The sequence below is a fragment of the Mirounga leonina genome, unplaced genomic scaffold (genome assembly GCF_011800145.1).
Source record: "Mirounga leonina isolate KUSES-001 unplaced genomic scaffold, KU_Mleo_1.0 Mir_177, whole genome shotgun sequence".
NCBI classification, from domain to species: domain Eukaryota; kingdom Metazoa; phylum Chordata; class Mammalia; order Carnivora; family Phocidae; genus Mirounga; species Mirounga leonina.
The window spans coordinates 362,956-379,648 of record NW_023270459.1 but is presented as its reverse complement, the minus strand read 5'-3'; the positions used below and the strand labels follow the sequence as shown (position 1 = coordinate 379,648).

The window sequence follows — 16,693 nt, the reverse complement described above, 5'->3', positions numbered from 1 at the left end:
CTTCGGCTCAGGTCATGATCCCGGAGTCCCGGGATCGAGTCCCACATTGGGCTACCTGCTCGGCAGGGAGTCTGCTTCTCCCTCTGACCCTCCTCCCTCTCATGCTCTCTGTCTCTCATTCTCTCTGTCTCAAATAAATAAATAAAGTCTTTAAAAAAATAAAATAAAATAACGGCAAGGTGGCATCGAGCACTGGCTAGAGGCCCAAATCGGCTGCAAAATCAAACTGTGTTGGTGGGAGATGGGGAAGATTGAAACCTCACGTGCTGGTAATGGGGTGTAACCACTATGGCCGTTGCGTTCAGTGAAGCAGGGGGTATGTGCTCACCTGGTGACCCTGCTTCTAATCTTAATATCCTAAAGATACTCTTAAGGTGAGTCCCAAGGGATGTGGATGGACCTCATTCCTCCGGGTGGTGGGGAGTTGGAGACAGCCTGGGGAAGAGGGAGAGGTCAGACGCGCTACTCGCCGTGACCTGCTCTGGGGCAGTTGGAAGAGTAGAGCAGCACGGATGGTTCTTTGTAACACGACAGGAAATTTTGAGAAACTCCGTAAGACAGAAAAAAACAATATCACACGTATATCCTTCTGTAAAACAATACGTACTTTGTAAGAACAGCGGCAGAAGGATCATAAAAAGTCAGGGTAGTGTTTATTTCTGCAACGGGGTGGGTGGGTTATGATTGGGGAAGGACATGGGGGCAGTGTTCTGTTTTTTTTATTTTTTTTATTTTTCAAAGATTTTATTTGAGACAGAGAGAGCGCCCCCAGGCAGGGGGAGGGGCAGAGGGAGAGGGAGAAGCAGACTCCCCGCTGAGCAGGGAGCCCAATCCGGGGCTCGATCCCAGGACCCTGGGACCATGACCTGAGCCGAAGGCAGACGCTTAACGACTGAGCCCCCCAGGCCCTCCTGTGTGTCCTGTTTCTTGATCTAAGTTGTGGTTGCATAGACATGGGTGTTCATGTTAAAATGTTTCCTTAAATGACACGTTTACATTGTGTGTACTTGTTTATGTTGGGGTTCCTCAGCTTCACACTGTGTGCATTTGGGGCTGGATAATCCTTTCTTACTGTGCATTGTAGGATGTGTAGCAGTATCCCTGGTCTCTCGGCTCCCGATGCCAGAACATTTCGGGGGAGATACCAGGTCTGGATCCCTGAGGTTTCTTCCCTTCTTCCAGGTTCCCTGGCTTCAAGGAGGTCCGACTGGTCCCCGGGCGGCACGACATCGCCTTTGTGGAGTTTGACAATGAGGTGCAGGCAGGGGCTGCTCGTGATGCGCTGCAGGGCTTCAAGATCACCCAGAACAATGCCATGAAGATCTCCTTTGCCAAGAAGTAGCGCCTTTTCCCCCTGCCTGCCCCTGCCCCCTGTTCTGGGGCCACCCCTTCCCCCCCTTGGCTCAGCCCCCTGAAGGTAAGTCCCCCTCGGGGGCCTTCTCAGAGCCGTGTGTGAGTGAGTGGTCGCCACACAGCATTGTACCCAGAGTCTGTCCCCAGACATTGCACCTGGCGCTGTTAGGTTGGAATTAAAATGGTTTTTTTTGAGGTGCGGTTTTTCACAACCATCTGTCGTTTTTATTTTCTTGTCGTCTGTGCCGCCTTTTGCACATCAGAATATTCTGGGTGTTTGGACCTCTTAGCATGCTGGGGTTTGCAGCCTTGGGAAAACACAGAATAATGTAGTAACTTTGTCTACTTCAGGCATCTTTACTAGTTTGGAAAAATTTCTGTTTGGTCTCCATCAGCATTCAGAGCAGGAAATTGAAACCCAGGCTGCCGTGTGCAGTTGCGCAGGTTGTGTACTACACAAGGATGCCACCCACCTTTAAGGGGGCACTATTTACTTTGTAGATTCGTATGTTTTTTCCTAACTTGATAGTGTTAAGAAAGGTTTTTCTTTGCCTTTTTTGAATCTTCACAAAAATGCCTTCTGTCGTAGCAACAGTCCCCAGAAACCACGTTAGATACTTCAGGAAGAAAAGGAAGGGAACCGGGTGCTCAGAAATTCATTGGAAGGATAGAAGGAATGGTAGCCTGGGTTTGAGACACTTGAGTTGAAGTTTGCAGTCTCTGATTGAGCTGCAGTGTGGACTTCAGGAAGGCGCCAATGCTGCTGATGGAAGTGCCCGGCCCACATGGGAAGCCACTGACCAGGCACAAAGGGTGTGGCCACTTCAAACACCGCTAATCTTCCCTACTGGCCGCCCGCCAGCCAGGAGCCTCGGGCAGGTGGCTGAACCACGTCCTGCAGTCCCCTGGCTGCAGGGGAATCTAGGAAATGGAGTTTCTGATTGGACAGTCATGTAATCTACCTGAAGCTATGGATAAGAAGGGAGATCAAAGGAGGGACCTTCTTTAGCAGTCTCTTAACAAACCTGATTCTGGAAAAAAAAAATTTGTTTTAAAGATTTTATTTATTTATTTGAGAGAGAATGGGGAGGGGGGGGCAGAGGAAGAGGGACAAGCAGACTCCCTGCCGAGTAGGGAGCCTGACAGGGTACTCGATCCCAGGACCCTGAGATCATGACCTGAGCTGAAGTCAGACGCTTAACCAACTGAGCCACCCAGGCGCCCCTGGAAATTTTTTTAACTGACTCAAAAATACACATATTGCTTAAGACCCTTTCTCAGGTCATGTACATAGAAAACTGAGATCATTTGCCAGAAGTAGAAAATTGACCACAAAAATAAATATTAGAAGAGCGTTCAATTCTTTCTGGTCATCTTCCGTAAAGGCTCTAAGCCCAAGCCTGCTCATGCTATGCTCGTTTCTGTTAAAGAGGAACATCATCCACGTTTGCAGTGATACTTACAGCACCAAATACAGTCTTTCTCCTTGTAGGATCCGAAAGACTGAAAGGAGAAAGGGATTGTTGTCTCCGCTGAGAGGCAGGCCTTATTGCCGATGGCAAGTGGAAACGCGTCGCCCACCACATTGGCAGCCGCAGGTTCTGTGGTCAGTAGATCCTGGTTTTTATTGTCTGCCTGGTGGACCCCCTAGCTGTTCCCCATGAGCAGCTGATGTCCCGGCTCCAAGCTTCATTTTCTTCCCAGGTAAGGGAAGAATTCCTGTATGTTAGTCCTGTGGTATTCATGGTAGGTACACACCACCATGGCCAACATACACCCACTGTCAGGCCCCCAGGAAGCACCATAAACTCAGCAAATACTTACCGAGTACCTATCGTGCTAAACACTCTTCTTGGCACAGGACACGCAGTGGTGAATGAAATCGACAAGCCAACTGCAAAAACTGCGCTCTGATAAAACAACTGGGGTGGTGGGGCTGGGGAACAGTCCCGGGTGATCAAGGAAAGCCAATCATCAGATGTGACTTTGGAGCAGGGCTGTTTCTCCCATCCACAGTGGCGGTGCTGGGTATTGGGTGCGTGGAGATGGCTGAGGTCCAGGCTTTGCCCCTGATGAATTCTTCCCCACCCCCAAGCCCATGCGGCCCAATCCACTTCCCCCTCACAAAAGTTTGGACTCGAGGCCATAGGTGAGAATGCCCGAGGCCGGGAGATGGCCACCCAGGAGAATGACCTTGGGCACGGGGATCTACTGGAGACGCAGTTTTAGAGGTTGAGACTTGAGTTCAGATCCCCCCTCCGTTTTCTCCTGACCTTCGGCAGCAGACAACTCCACACGCAGTGAGTGACGGGTGTGGGCCTGGAGCCAAATCTGACCCCTCCGTTCCCCGGCTCTAACCTTGGGCAAGTTTCTGAAGGCTGTCCCCTGCCATTTCCATGGCAGCCCTCTTAAGGTGATGTAGAGTGTCCCTTTGAGTTAATAAGATAAAAATTAGTGCTGAGTGCTCTTTATTTATTTTTTTAAAACATTTTACTTATTTATTTTGACAGAGAGAGAGCAAGAGAGGGAACACAAGCAGGGGGAGTGGCAGAGGGAGAAGCAGGTTTTCCACTGAGCAGGTAGCCCGATATGGGGCTCGATCCCAGGACCCTGGGATCATGACCAGAGCCGAAGGCAGATGCTTAACAACTGAGCCATCCAGGTGCCCCCCTGAGTGCTCTAAATAACTTAGCTTTCCTGGTCCCTGTTTTAGTAAGGCGAGGCTCTTAGAAGAGAAATCGCTCAGTCCAGGTCACCCAGTCAGGAAGTGGCTTGTGAAGATAAATAGGGATTATAGTAGAGCATTGCAAGCCATAAGCCCCAGCATAAAATACTTGGTTCTTGAGAGTGGGGGCTGTTCCTGGCGATCAAAAGGCTGCCTTGTTCTGTCCTTGAGCACAGGAAATTCCAAGGTAGTTTCTGTACTAGCTCCCTGTTTTTTGTTCTTGGAGGGGCAGTGGAGGGGCCCAGGTACCCAAGCAGCCTCAAGAGAAGATGGAATTAAATATCTCAGCCTGCCTGTCTGGGCCTCTGATTGTTGAGGGGGCTGGGGGTGGCTGTCACTTGGAGTGGCCTGGGCTGCTTTGGGCCTATCTGGGTGTTTCCTTGGGCAGGCAGCCCTCACCCTGTCCTTGAAATGGTTCTGGCTGGGTAGCAGCCTCTAGGTGTTGTGGGCGAAATTTGGGACTGGTTAAGGGCGGAGACAGGACTGAGAACACAGGTTTCCTTGTGTTGCTGGAGAGAGGGAGGGCAGAAGGAAATTGGAGACCCCATTTCCCCCTCGGTCACTCTCTTGCTTGGAGTCCACGATGGCTGGGTTGCCAGTGTTCCTCGGTGTCCTCATTTTGCTGTCTGCCTTCCCGGGGCCTAGTGTCGGGGGCCACACCATGCCCAAGCTGGCTGACCGCAAGCTGTGTGCTGATGAGGAATGCAGCTGTAAGAGTTGGGGGTTGGGGGGCCTGGGGGCTTCGCTGCCAGCCCATGTGGGGGGTGCTGTCATTCCCTTCTATTCCTTCCCCAGACCCCATCTCCATGGCCGTGGCCCTTCAGGACTACGTGGCCCCCGACTGCCGTTTCCTGACCATACACAGGGGCCAAGTCGTGTATGTCTTCTCCAAGCTGAAGGGCCGAGGGCGGCTCTTCTGGGGAGGCAGTGTGAGTCTTGGGAGAACAAAAGAGGAAAGGATATGGGGCTGGGGTGGGAGTACACCCTAATTTTCCACCCAAAGGGAAAATTTGAGGGGTGGACTGAAATAGTTGGGGGGGGCAGGGGTATTGTGATCTACTTGGTTTTTACCTTGTTGAGCCATTATGGGGCACCCACTATTGTGCCAGGCCCTGTTCCAGACCCTGAAGATACAACAGCGAATGATCCCTTTTATTCTAATGGAAGGAGACAAGCCATCAAAAAATATCAGCAAATACGTGCTCCTCTGAGAATTAATACACACTGACTGGGTGGCTACCTCAGGTGGTCAGGGAGGGCCTCCCTGCAGTGACTGTAGGCTGAGATCTGAGTGACAAGCATGGAGCCAGCCATCTGGAGATCAGGAAGAAGAAAAGTGCTATGATCTTCAGCAGGAACAAGTTTGCCATCTTCCCAGACCCAGGCTTTGCCTTCTTCCTCTCCAGGTTCAGGGAGATTACTATGGAGATTTAGCTGCTCGCCTGGGCTATTTCCCCAGTAGTGTTGTACGTGAGGACCAGACCCTGAAACCTGGCAAAATCGATGTGAAGACAGATGTGAGTGTCTTGGGGGCTGGCAGGGATCCAGAGGGAGGACCCTGGGGTTGTGATGATTGACAAAGATACTCCTGCTTTTGGCGCCCTGGCAGCGTGGCTGTGTGCGCTAGGACAAATTCCCTGCCTCGGTTTTCTTATCTGTAAAATGGGGAGTGATTTTTAAGTCCCTGTCAGATTGAGAGGTGCAAAGATCAGGGAGCTCTGGCCTAATTTGCATAGCACGTGTTTGGCCAAACCTGGCCCCCGTCGCCACAGCCTTTGCTAAAACCACTAGATCCTTTGTGGTACGACCGCTGATTTTCTCCGCACTGTTTTCCCTTTCTCTTTTTCAGAAGTGGGATTTCTACTGCCAGTGAGCACAGCCTACCACTGTTCCTGCTGTTTTTTTTCTTCCAGGCTTTATGCAAATATATCAGCCAAGTGCAAAATGCGGGTCTCTGTGGTCTTTATGGGGGGGGGGGGCGGAAGGAGGTGTAACAAAGGAAATGTTTCCCCAGGTTCCTGAATTTAGCCAGTCAGCCCCCTGACTGTGGTAACGTCAGTGGTTGCTAGGCAGAGTTCCACTGACTAAAAGCTCTTTGCTCCATGCTGGGTACCGCAGGTGGGCTCCTAAGCTTAGATATCACACACAAACAAATGAGAAGGCGGAATAACCCAAACAGTCCGGTTGCGGGTTTTAGTGTCCTCTCTGGACCAGTGGGAGTGAGTTGAACTATTGGGAATGAGCCAACCGGACCATGAAGAAGACATAAATCACAGAATAGAGGTTTTCGTGGAAGATCATCTGCAAAGGGAGGTGGGAGGTTAGCCTGCGCGTATCCCCCCCACCCCCGAGTTTTCGTCTTTTTTGCCTTTGAGGTCAGAAAGAGCGCTCGCCAGCTCAATATCCGCTCTTCTTCAGGGTCTTTCTGTCAATCCTGTCCATGCCCCCTTTGCAGCCATGTCCCCGCCCCCAGGTCCGCTCCTACCCAATCCAGAGTCTCGACTCTTCACCCGTACTCCTGACCAAATCCGTTTCTCAGCTCGGCTAAACATCTCTGTACGGTCCATTCCCACCTGCTCCGCCAATCGCTCGTCTTGGTCCCTCCCCCTCTGACCCGTCCCCTCTCACGCCGCCAATCCGCGCCTTCTGTTCCGCCTCCTGGCCGTCGAGCTCGCCAATCCCTGTCTTGGGGAAGCGTGGCCTGGTATCCCGCAGCCCTAGCGGGTCGCGCCGTAGGGGGGTGGAGGCGGAAGTGGCGGCGCCGGCCCCGGGAGTAGGAAGGAGCCGGGGCTGCAGCCGGAGTGGAGTGGCTGCCAGCCGAGGAGCAGGCGCGGCCGCGGCGCCATATTGCGGCCCCAAGCGGCCGCGACCGAGTCATGGCCGAGACCTACGGTGAGGGTGGTGGGCCGAAGTCGGGGTCTGGGGTCTGGGCCCAGGGAGGATGCGGCCTTTGGGGAGTGGGGCGGGGCCTTAGGTGCCAGGGGGCGGGGTCTGGCATGGGGCAGGGCCTAGTGGATGCTGGGAGGGGTTTAGTGGGTCCGAGGCTGAGCTCCATCGATTTGGGCGGAGCCTGAGGGTCTGGTGTGTGGGTTAAATAGATCTGGGGCGGGATTTGAGGCAGCCAGCCTTGATGGACCTGCGCAGGCCTGGAGGGAAAGGGTGAGTCTTAATGTGTCGGGGCGGAGCCTGAGTGGATGGGGTGGGGCTGACTCTGTGAATGGCAGGGCTTGAGGATGGTGGGCTGGGAGAACCCTGAGGGGATGCTGTGGGACCCCGGGACTGCTCTGGCTTGAGAGGTCTGCAGTGGGGTTGGGGTTGAGTTGTCCTTGAATTAGGTGGTGGGAGGGACTGGTGGCAAGGGGTGGGGCTTAAACTTAAAAACAGGGGCAGTACCTTGGGTAGAGGGAGGGACGGAGGGACCGAGAATTGGAAAATCTGGATGGATGGATGAAGAGGAGGTGGGAGGGCAGGGTGCGGTAGAAGCAGCAGTAGTTTAAGAGTAAGAAGGAGCTACATTCCTTCAACAAGTAGAGAAAAGCCGAGGGAACAAGTGTAAAGACCCTGAGGTGGGAACCAGCTTGCAATTTTCAGGAAGTAGACTGAAGGCCAGGGTGGTGGGAGGTGAAGTCATGAGGGGCAAGGGCAAGGCTGTAGTCCTCGGTAAGATGGCTCTCAAGAGGCTTTAACAAGGTAAGAGCTAAGGTTTTGAACTCTGGAGCCAGCTGACCTGGGTTCGAATCCCAGCCCTGCCCAGCTATGGGATCTTGGGCAAGCCAGTTAACCTTTCTGGCCTCAGTTTCCTCATCTGGAAGATGGGGATACTTGTTAGTATACCTCCCTCGTAGAGTTTTTCTGAGGAATAAGTGAGCTTGCTGTAGTAAAGAACTTTAGAACTGTGCCTGTTACGTGGTAAGCACTGTATAAGAATTGTCTGTTATTGTTGTTACTGTTGCTCTGTTTCTGCCTGTGTCTGTTTGTCCCCTTGTAACTGTGATGGTCTCTTGGTTTCCATGTTTTGCCCTGTATCATTCTCTCCATATGGGTTTCCCTGATCTTGGCTCCATCTGCTCAGACTTCCTCTTCAAATTCCTGGTGATTGGCAGTGCAGGAACTGGCAAATCATGTCTCCTTCATCAGTTCATTGAGAATAAGTGTGAGTTTCTGGGAGTGGTCCCGGGAGCACTGAACAGTGGGCGTGGGCATGGCGGGGGCAGGGGCAGGGCTGGCTGCCTGGCGCTCGCCTTTGCTAGATCCTCCTTGATCCTCAGTCACCCCAGCAACGAGAATGGTTTTGTACAGGCTGAGGAGGCCTGGGAGGACAGGGAATCTTCTGAGCCCCTGCACTGCCTCTTCTCTCCCTCCCACTCCCAGTCAAACAGGACTCCAACCACACAATCGGCGTGGAGTTTGGATCTCGGGTGGTCAACGTGGGTGGGAAGACTGTGAAGCTCCAGATTTGGGACACAGCTGGCCAGGAGCGGTTTCGGTAGGTGGGCCGGGCTCCCAAGGGAGAGGGGCAGAGGCGAGGGGAGAGAAAAAGAGAGGAAGACGGAGTCACAGAGCCGTGTGCAGTCACTTGGAGATCTGACAGGAGCACAGGGACAGTGAGAGGGCAGGCAAGGCCGAGTGAGAGGGCAGGCAAGGCCGAGGGAGAGAGACAGAGACTGAGTGCAGGTGCCTATAGCCAGAGAGAGCAGGGGTCCTGGAGAGAGAGCAGGGGTAGCCAGGGAAAATGAGGTCGAGAAAGAAGCATAATGAAGGGAGAGACCCATGGACCCTAGAAAGACTGCAGTAGACCGACCCATATGGGTGGAGGGATGGAGACTTGGGCCTGGGGAGAGGCGTTTGGGATGGGGGCAGGCGACAGAGGTGGAAAGAGAGAGATTGAAAAAGAGGCAAACTAGAAAAGAGATACACTCAGAAAGGGACAAAGAAGGACAGAGACTGAGAAGAAGAGCAAGGGAAGGTTGATAAAGAGACACAAAGAGAAACAGGTCAGAGCTAGAGACCGGGAGGGTGGGACAGGCGGAGCCAGAGAGATGGAGAAATGGGTGTGTGTGGCGGAGGGGAGAGAACCATGTGGGGCTCAGCACACAGTATGTCTTCAGGAAATGGCTGCAGACAAGGTGGTAGATGCGTGGAAACCCTGAGTCTGAGAAACAGAGACAGCGAGAAGAGGGACATGAGGAAGTCGAGTCCATGGAGAGGTGTGGGCCCGGGCCAGCACATAGTAGCTGCTAAGTTAATATCGGTGTGTTGCTCTGCTGTGTGAGCGAGACAGACAGGGCGAAGGTACGCGGCATGTGCTGGGTTTGCAGTACGTGTTCAGTGAATGCTTGTGGAATGATTGCCTGAGTTCGAGGAGGAACAGACAGGTGACACAGAGATGCAGGCTGTCGGCCACCCTGGGAACGGGGCCTCCCCGAGACATGGCAGGAGAGGGACAAGCAGATGTCATCAGAGCACTTGACCAGGACTGGGCAAAGGGGAGATGGCAGGAAATGAGGAAGGAGCGAATGCGTGAGGAATCAAGAGTGAGGATGAGAGAACCAGAGCCAGAGCGACAGATAGACAGACCTAGGGAATGAGAGAGACACACACGTAAGAGAGAGAGACAGAAAGACGCAGACCAATGAAGAGATACAGAAAGACAAGGACACACAGAGAGTCCAAGACAGGGAGACTCTGACAGAGGCAGACAGACAGCTAAGGGAGACAGAGATTGAGGGAGACAGAGAGACCAGCAGAGAAGGAAATTGTGAGACCAGACCGCCGACAGCTTTTGGGGGGATGGGCCAGCAGTAAAGGGGGGGCCTCCGAACCACCAGTCTCTCTCCGCAGAGGGGGGCAATCTCAGGGCAGTCGGGGGTGACTGGGTCCCCCTGGCCCCACAGGTCGGTGACACGGAGTTACTACCGAGGGGCGGCTGGAGCCCTGCTGGTGTATGACATCACCAGGTGGGTGCACCGAGAGGGTGGGGCAGGGCCTGGGCGGGGCCCCTATCCTGGGCCTGCCTCCCTCCCTCCTCTCTCCCTTCTCCATAGCCGGGAGACGTACAACTCACTGGCTGCCTGGCTGACGGACGCCCGCACACTGGCTAGCCCCAACATCGTGGTCATCCTCTGTGGCAACAAGAAAGACCTGGACCCTGAGCGTGAGGTCACCTTCCTGGAGGCCTCCCGCTTTGCCCAGGAGAATGGTGAGGACCCTGTGGTGGGCCAGTGGGGGAGGGGCCTCAGCAGAGGGGCGGGGGCTGTTCACTGTGGCCCGTGGGCCTCAGGGCTGTCTGTGGCTGTGCCTAGCAGGGGAATGTGGAGATTGAGGGTCTGGGTTCAAATTCGAGTGTTGCCACCTGTGAGCTGTGTGACCATTCTGGTCCCGTTTCCTTGTCAGGGAAGTGGGAATCACAATGTTTCTGCCTCGCGTAGCGCGGGCTGGTTAAGGGGGTCGGGCACTGGAGAGCCCTCTGGACTGCCTGGATGCTTGATTAATGTTGGCTGCTAAGAAGCTTTCCACCAGTGCAGGCTGTTGGCGTAATGTGGAGGTTGCAAACTCCAATGGCCCGAGAGGACAGGCCTATTTTGGGAATAAGGGAGATAGGACAGGGTAGACCCCAAGTTAGCAGGCACTAGCCTTAGGGGCGTGGACAGGACCGACAGCCACATCAAAAGGTGTGTGAGTATAAACTCATTTGGAAACTTCGTGTTGGCCAAACACCTACTAGCTTAGGGTTTGTCCGTGTCCCACCAGTTGGTAACCTCCAGATTTGGAGGATGTTTTGCCAATCCGAAAGATGTGGGCTTGAGTCCTGCCTCTTACTTTCTGTGAGGCCTTGTCATGTGGCTGAAGGGTGGACTGTGGTGGGCCTGGGCCTGTCCTTGATGGTGCTGGGGACATAGCATTAAAGACACCCTGGGCCCAGCTCTCGTGGGCTCACAGTCCAGTGGGTGGGGAAGGGACCCTTTCCAAATAGTGACAGCCCCGAGAGGTCAGGGCTGGGATAGGGGAAGCACAGGGGGCTGTGGAAGCCCAGGGGGCGGGGAGGGCACCTGATCTGTGCAGGCAGGTCAGGGAGAACTTTCTGGAGGAGGAGGTGTGTAGGCGGGAACCGCCTGGGGAGGGGGACCCTCCGTGGCAGGGCAGCAGCCTGGGCGAGGGCCTGGAGTGAGGGCAGAGGTGGAAGGCTTGAGGAGCAGAATGAGAGGTGGCAGGTCAGAGTCAAGGGGCGGGTGGGGACTGACCGAGGCCTTGCCCCCAGAGCTGATGTTCCTGGAGACTAGCGCCCTCACGGGTGAGAACGTGGAAGAGGCTTTCCTGAAGTGTGCCCGCACCATCCTGAACAAGATCGACTCAGGTGAGGCCCCTGACTGCCCAGAGTGGGAGCGGGAGCGGAAGGCAGGGCCCAGAGGTCCCCAGGGGACCAGTCCTGACCTCTCCCCTGCCGCCCCCTGCCCCCAGGCGAGCTCGACCCTGAGAGGATGGGCTCAGGCATTCAGTACGGGGACGCCTCCCTCCGCCAGCTGCGGCAGCCTCGGAGCGCCCAGGCCGTGGCCCCTCAGCCCTGTGGCTGCTGAGACGTGTGTGCAGAGCCAGGTGGGAGCTTGGGGCCCGGGGACGGCAGGGGTGGGGTCCTGGCAAGGGGGACTACGGAGCAGAGACAGAGACATAGAAAAGGAGAGGCGATGAGAGAAAAGAGTGAGAAAGATGCAAAGAGAGTCGAGTGAAAGGAGCCATCGTCCTGGCCTCGGGGATGTCCTTTCCATCTTGCCACCAGCTCACGGCCCTGGATCTCTGACCCAGCTGTTCATAATTCAGCAAATATCTATCGAGTGTCCGCTGTGTGCCAGGTCCTGTTCAAGCAGTGGGCCAAACAGTCCCTGCCCTCGTGGAGCCAACATGCTCTTGGGAGGAGACAGGCAATAAACAAGACACATGAGAAAATGACGTGGTAGTTAAGAAGATAAGAGCCATGGAGAAAAATAAAGGGAAAGCGGGGGGTAGGGAGGTGAGGAGTGGAGATTTTCGATGTTGAGGGAAACCCTCACTGAAAAGGTGACAGTTGAGCAAAGACCTTAAGGAAGGGAATGGGGGGGGTATCATATGGGTCCCTGGGGGATGAGTGTTCTAGGCAGAGAGAACAGCCAGTGCAAAGGCCCTGAGGTAGGGGCATGCCTGGCCTGGATGAGGAAGTCCATGGAGGCCAATGTGGCTAGAGTGGAGTATGTGTGTGCATTGGGAGGCGGGGGAGGTGAGAAGGAGTTGAGGTCAGGGGTGGGGGGAAGCAGATCGGATAGGGCCTTGTTGTCCATAGGAGGTTCTGGGTTATACCGTGGGTTGGATGGGAGCCATGGGAGGGCTCTGAGCAGAGAAGGGACAGGACCTGATTCAGGTGTTCCCAGGATCCCTCTGGCTGCATACAGAGGAGAGGAGGGGGTGGGCAGGAGTGGTTGCTGAGAGACCAGTGAGAGACTACTGCAGAGTCAGGCTGAGAGACAGTGGTGGACAGGATGGAAGGGTGGTGGCGGGCAGAAGAGGGACTGAGACGTGGCTAGGTTTGTATCCTCCCTGGTCTCTGTCTCCAATCTTGTCCCCTCTTGATGTAGCCACTGGGTCTTTCTAAAGCACACATCTGATCCTGTCCTTCCCCCGTTTAAAACCACCCATGGCTCCCAGGGTCCATGGGACAGAGCCGAAGCTCCTAGCCTGGTGTTTGCCCTTGTTAGCCTCACCTGCCTCAACTCACACCTCTCCCCACCACTCAGGCCGCTGCAGGCACCCTGGAGTTCCTCCCATTTCTCTGGGTCTTTGTTCATGCTGTTCCCTCTGCCAGGAACACTGTTCCTTCCCTCTCTTCCCTCCTCCCTCTCCTCCAGGAGGCCTTGCTTCCCCTATGCTTGGTCCACACTCCTTGCTGGGCTTGCAAGGTCCTACAGGATGAGGTCCCATCCCCACCTCTTTGAGAGCGTGTATGTCTTGCCAATTCTCCCCTGTGCTTCACGCCCCTGCCCCCCTCCCCTGCTTCTAGCCATTGGCGGCTCCAGGGTGGCTGTGGGGAAAAGTGCTCAGACCTTGGATATACTTTGAAGGCAGAGCCAACATGATTTCCTGATGAATGGATATGGCATTTGAGAGAGAGGAGTCAAGGGTGAGTGTTTTGGGCAGCCCTGTTTCCTTCATGCCTCTGCATCTGCCGTGCCTCAGTGGACGTGCCTGTCCTCCAACCTCCTTTCTTCTGCCAACTGCCCCTCATTATCTGATCTTTGCCAAATGATTCTTCCTGCAGGATACCTTTATTAGCTTCCCACATGGGGTCCCTACCTCTAGCCGGGTGGTTTCACAGCTGCCCCCTACTTTTTAAAGCATTCAGCTCTGAACCCTTGATCAGTGCTGCGTTTGTCTTCCCCATCTGAGAAGGGAAGGAGGTGACAGGTCAGAGATTCCAGAGCCGGGCTGCCTGGGTTTCAACTCTGATTCTGTCATTTCCTATCTGCGTGACTCTGGGCAAATTATTTAATCACTCTGGGTTCTTGGTTTCCTCACCTGTAAAATAATAGTACCTACCTCCTCTGGGTGTTGAGAAGATTAATTACATCAATACATGTAAAGTCCTTAGCACAGGGCCTGACACTTTAAGACTTGATAAATGAGGGCTGTTTGTTATTTTTCTTTTGACTATCCATTTTAAAGAGTCTGGGCTGTGTAGAAATGGATGGGTATGTATTCGTCACCTGAGGGCTTTAGTATAGCATCCATTTCAGAGTTTGCCCTCAGTGAATCAAATGGAGTAAGAGCGCTTTTTCAAACGTTGTTGACTGCACTCTGCAGGAGAAAATACATTTTATATGTCTCAATCTGATACAGTTACACACACATAAAGCTGAAACATATTTTCCTAGCACTAATATTATGTTTTTGTTGTTTTTTTTATTGAGGTGAAATTCATATGGCGTACATTAGCCATGAAAATGTTCCAAAACATTTTCGTTGCCCTAAGGAAACCCCATACTCATTAAGCAGTCACTCCCCATTCCCTCCCCCCCTCGCCAGCCTCTGACACCCACCAGTCTGCTTGCTGTCCCTATGGACCAATACTCTTTTTAATTTAATTTAGTTTTATTTTATTTTATTTATTTATTTGACAGAGAGAGACATAGTGAGAGAGGGAACACAAGCAGGGGGAGTGGGAGAGGGAGAAGCACGCCTCCTGCCGAGCAGGGACTCCGATGCGGGGCTCGATCCCAGGACCCTGGGATCATGACCTGAGCTGAAGGCAGACGCGTAACAACTGAGCCACCCAAGTGCCCCTGGACCAATACTCTTATTACATATGATGCCCCTCTGATATTTTCTATTTTATTCTATTTCATTGAAAAATTGCCCAAGGCAATTTTCCCAACTGATTTCCCAACCCGCTAATGCAGTGCTGCACATTGAAATCACCTGGAGAGCTTTAACAGAGTCTGATGCCTGGGCCTCACCCCAGAGATTCTGAAGTGATTTCCGGATTTCTAGAAGCTCCCAGGTAATGCTATATGTAGCTGAAGCAACAACCACTAACTGAAGGTGTTGCCTCAGTTTGGAAAACACTGGAATGAGCCAGGGCAATCCAGGAGCATAGAGGGACACAGAGATACCAAGGTGGGGACGTGAAATTTAGATACTAAGATATCCCTCTGCAGACTTAAGGGATCAGCTCTCTGAGACAAACAGGGAGATGCAAGGCCCTCAGAGACAGCCCCAAATTACCTGCAGACGAGAAACAGAAAATCAGACAATGTAGAAACTCTGGAAGAAAGAGAAAGGTATGGACAGACAGACACAGATAGGAGGGCAGGAAGATACCCAGAAAAGGGACAGAGACACCAGCCAGGCAGACCCAGGGTCCCTTTAGTTCACCACACACTTTTCTTTCAGCTCACCCGTTCTCCAGGACCAGCCCTGCCCTTCTGGCTGGGGCCCAGACCCAGGCCCTGGGAGGCCGAGCCCCTCACCTGTCCTAGCCCCAGAGAAGCTGCCCCGCCACCTGTCCCCCTTCCCTGGCCTGGTGGGGCCTGGCTGAGGGGCAAGACTGAGCCACGGGGGAAGGGGGAATCCGTACCTGCTGCTGCTTCCTCTGTCTTGGCTAACCCCTGTCCCCCCGGAACCCCTAACCATACTCAAAGAGTTCCCAAAGCCTGAGACCAGGGCATTTGGCCCCAGCTCCCCGCCATTGCGAGTACGTGTTATTTATTGCCTGGAGGCCTGTCCAGTCCCCACTCCACCCCCATAAAGCATTGTTTACACCTGTGTCTTGGCCTCTGTTATTTTGGGGGGATTGGGAGGGAGGGGAGACAGAAGAGGTCCCTGATGGAAGAAGAACCACGTGTCATGGTGTGTGGGGGTCATGTTTCTGGATTGGCTGTGGTGTGGGGGGACACCATGACTCAGGTGGTGTTGTGGAGGGAGTCTGTAACCGCACCGTGTTGTGACAAGGCATGCTGGGGGCCCACCTGTGTAGCACTGATGTCCTGTGCTTGTGACGGTGTGTATGACAGCATCTGTAGGAATATGTCCTGGTGTGTGTGACGCTGTTGCTCGTGACTACTTTGTGTCCTTGGTGATTGTACCCATGAGGCTGGTGTTGTTTGGGACCAAGTCCAGGGAATGAAAATTCAGGCCTATAGGTGTGATCTCCATGCATCCTTGATGCTTGAAGGTCCCAGGCAGTGTCTGATTGTTGCGTGTGTGACTGTGCGTTTATGCCCCTGAGGTCTGTGTGTGTCTTGTGTGAATTTGGCACCTCTGATACAGCTGCGTGTGACCATGAACCCTGAGTATGGCCCTGAGGACCTTGTGGGCCTTTGTGCAACCCTGACTTGTGCATACTTGAGACCGGTGTGTATCTCTTTTGTGTCGTGGTGAACTGACGAAACTCGCAAGTGCTCTGCCAGGGACAGGTGCAGCCCCCTCAGGACACTCCCACTTCTCTGCCATCCCCAAGTCAGCAGTAGCCCACCCACAGGGTAGGCCTGAGCCCCCCAACCCCCCCCCCGCCGCCGCCCTGGCGGTGGTGGAGGGGGCGGGGCATTTAAATGACCTCATCTCCATAGTCCTTCCAGGCTGGGTCGCCCAAACTGTTCTTAGACCCGAGGCTGTTAGACAAATGTCTTCTCTGCGGACTCTGCGTAGCTTTCCTAGGTTGCTTTATTCGGGTTCCCACAATTGTCCCGGAAGGGCAGGTTGGAGCGGGTCATACTGTGGCATCCCTTCCAGTCTAATCTTCCTCTCTCAGGGATGTTCCGCACTTTTTTCCCTCCGTTACAGAAAGTACTTAAGTAACTTACTTAACTAATGTGCGCATTTACATACATTTCTCAACTAACTGCGCAGACATTTCTCTATCGCAGCCCTATTTTGGGGCTGCGAGAAGGAGGGGCTGTCCATGTAAATAACATCATTTGCATGCCACTCTCCCGCCCCGCTGAGCGTCATTCTCCGGCGGTCGGGACTCTGAGGGGTGGGCCGGCCTATGCAAATAGACGTATTTGTATGCCACTCCCACGCTGCTTGGCCTAACCGCGGAACTCTCCCCGCCCTTCCCTGATCCTGCCCTTTCTAACAGCCTTTCTCCCATAA

The 16,693-nt window shown here is 53.8% G+C and overlaps 3 protein-coding genes across 4 annotated transcripts in view; all 3 read left to right on the top strand.

Annotated features, from left to right (window-relative positions):
• Window positions 1-1,565, top strand: part of SNRPA (small nuclear ribonucleoprotein polypeptide A) — an 11,217-nt gene extending 9,652 nt beyond the window's left edge. The window contains exon 7 of the mRNA XM_035023314.1: window positions 1,183-1,565. Within this exon, the coding sequence (XP_034879205.1) occupies window positions 1,183-1,342 (160 nt within the window). The 3' untranslated portion in view covers window positions 1,343-1,565. The remainder of the gene's footprint in view (window positions 1-1,182) is intronic.
• Window positions 1,566-3,960: 2,395 nt separating this feature from the next.
• Window positions 3,961-6,016, top strand: MIA (MIA SH3 domain containing). Its single transcript, XM_035023867.1, has 4 exons — window positions 3,961-4,788; window positions 4,874-5,007; window positions 5,485-5,595; window positions 5,928-6,016. The coding sequence occupies exons 1-4, from the start codon at window positions 4,662-4,664 to the stop codon at window positions 5,949-5,951; spliced, it is 396 nt and encodes a 131-aa protein (XP_034879758.1). The 5' UTR covers window positions 3,961-4,661; the 3' UTR covers window positions 5,952-6,016.
• An 803-nt stretch (window positions 6,017-6,819) lies between these two features.
• RAB4B (RAB4B, member RAS oncogene family) lies at window positions 6,820-15,364 on the top strand. 2 transcript variants are annotated; one of them, XM_035023305.1, is made up of 8 exons: window positions 6,820-6,970; window positions 8,151-8,231; window positions 8,450-8,564; window positions 9,973-10,035; window positions 10,123-10,277; window positions 11,337-11,432; window positions 11,537-11,671; window positions 14,993-15,364. In XM_035023305.1, the coding sequence occupies exons 1-7, from the start codon at window positions 6,955-6,957 to the stop codon at window positions 11,650-11,652; spliced, it is 642 nt and encodes a 213-aa protein (XP_034879196.1). In that variant the 5' UTR covers window positions 6,820-6,954; the 3' UTR covers window positions 11,653-11,671; window positions 14,993-15,364. The 2 variants fall into 2 exon arrangements, with proteins under 2 accessions (XP_034879196.1, XP_034879195.1); XM_035023304.1 differs by lacking the exon at window positions 6,820-6,970 and having other exon boundaries at window positions 7,752-8,231.
• Window positions 15,365-16,693: the final 1,329 nt, after the last annotated feature.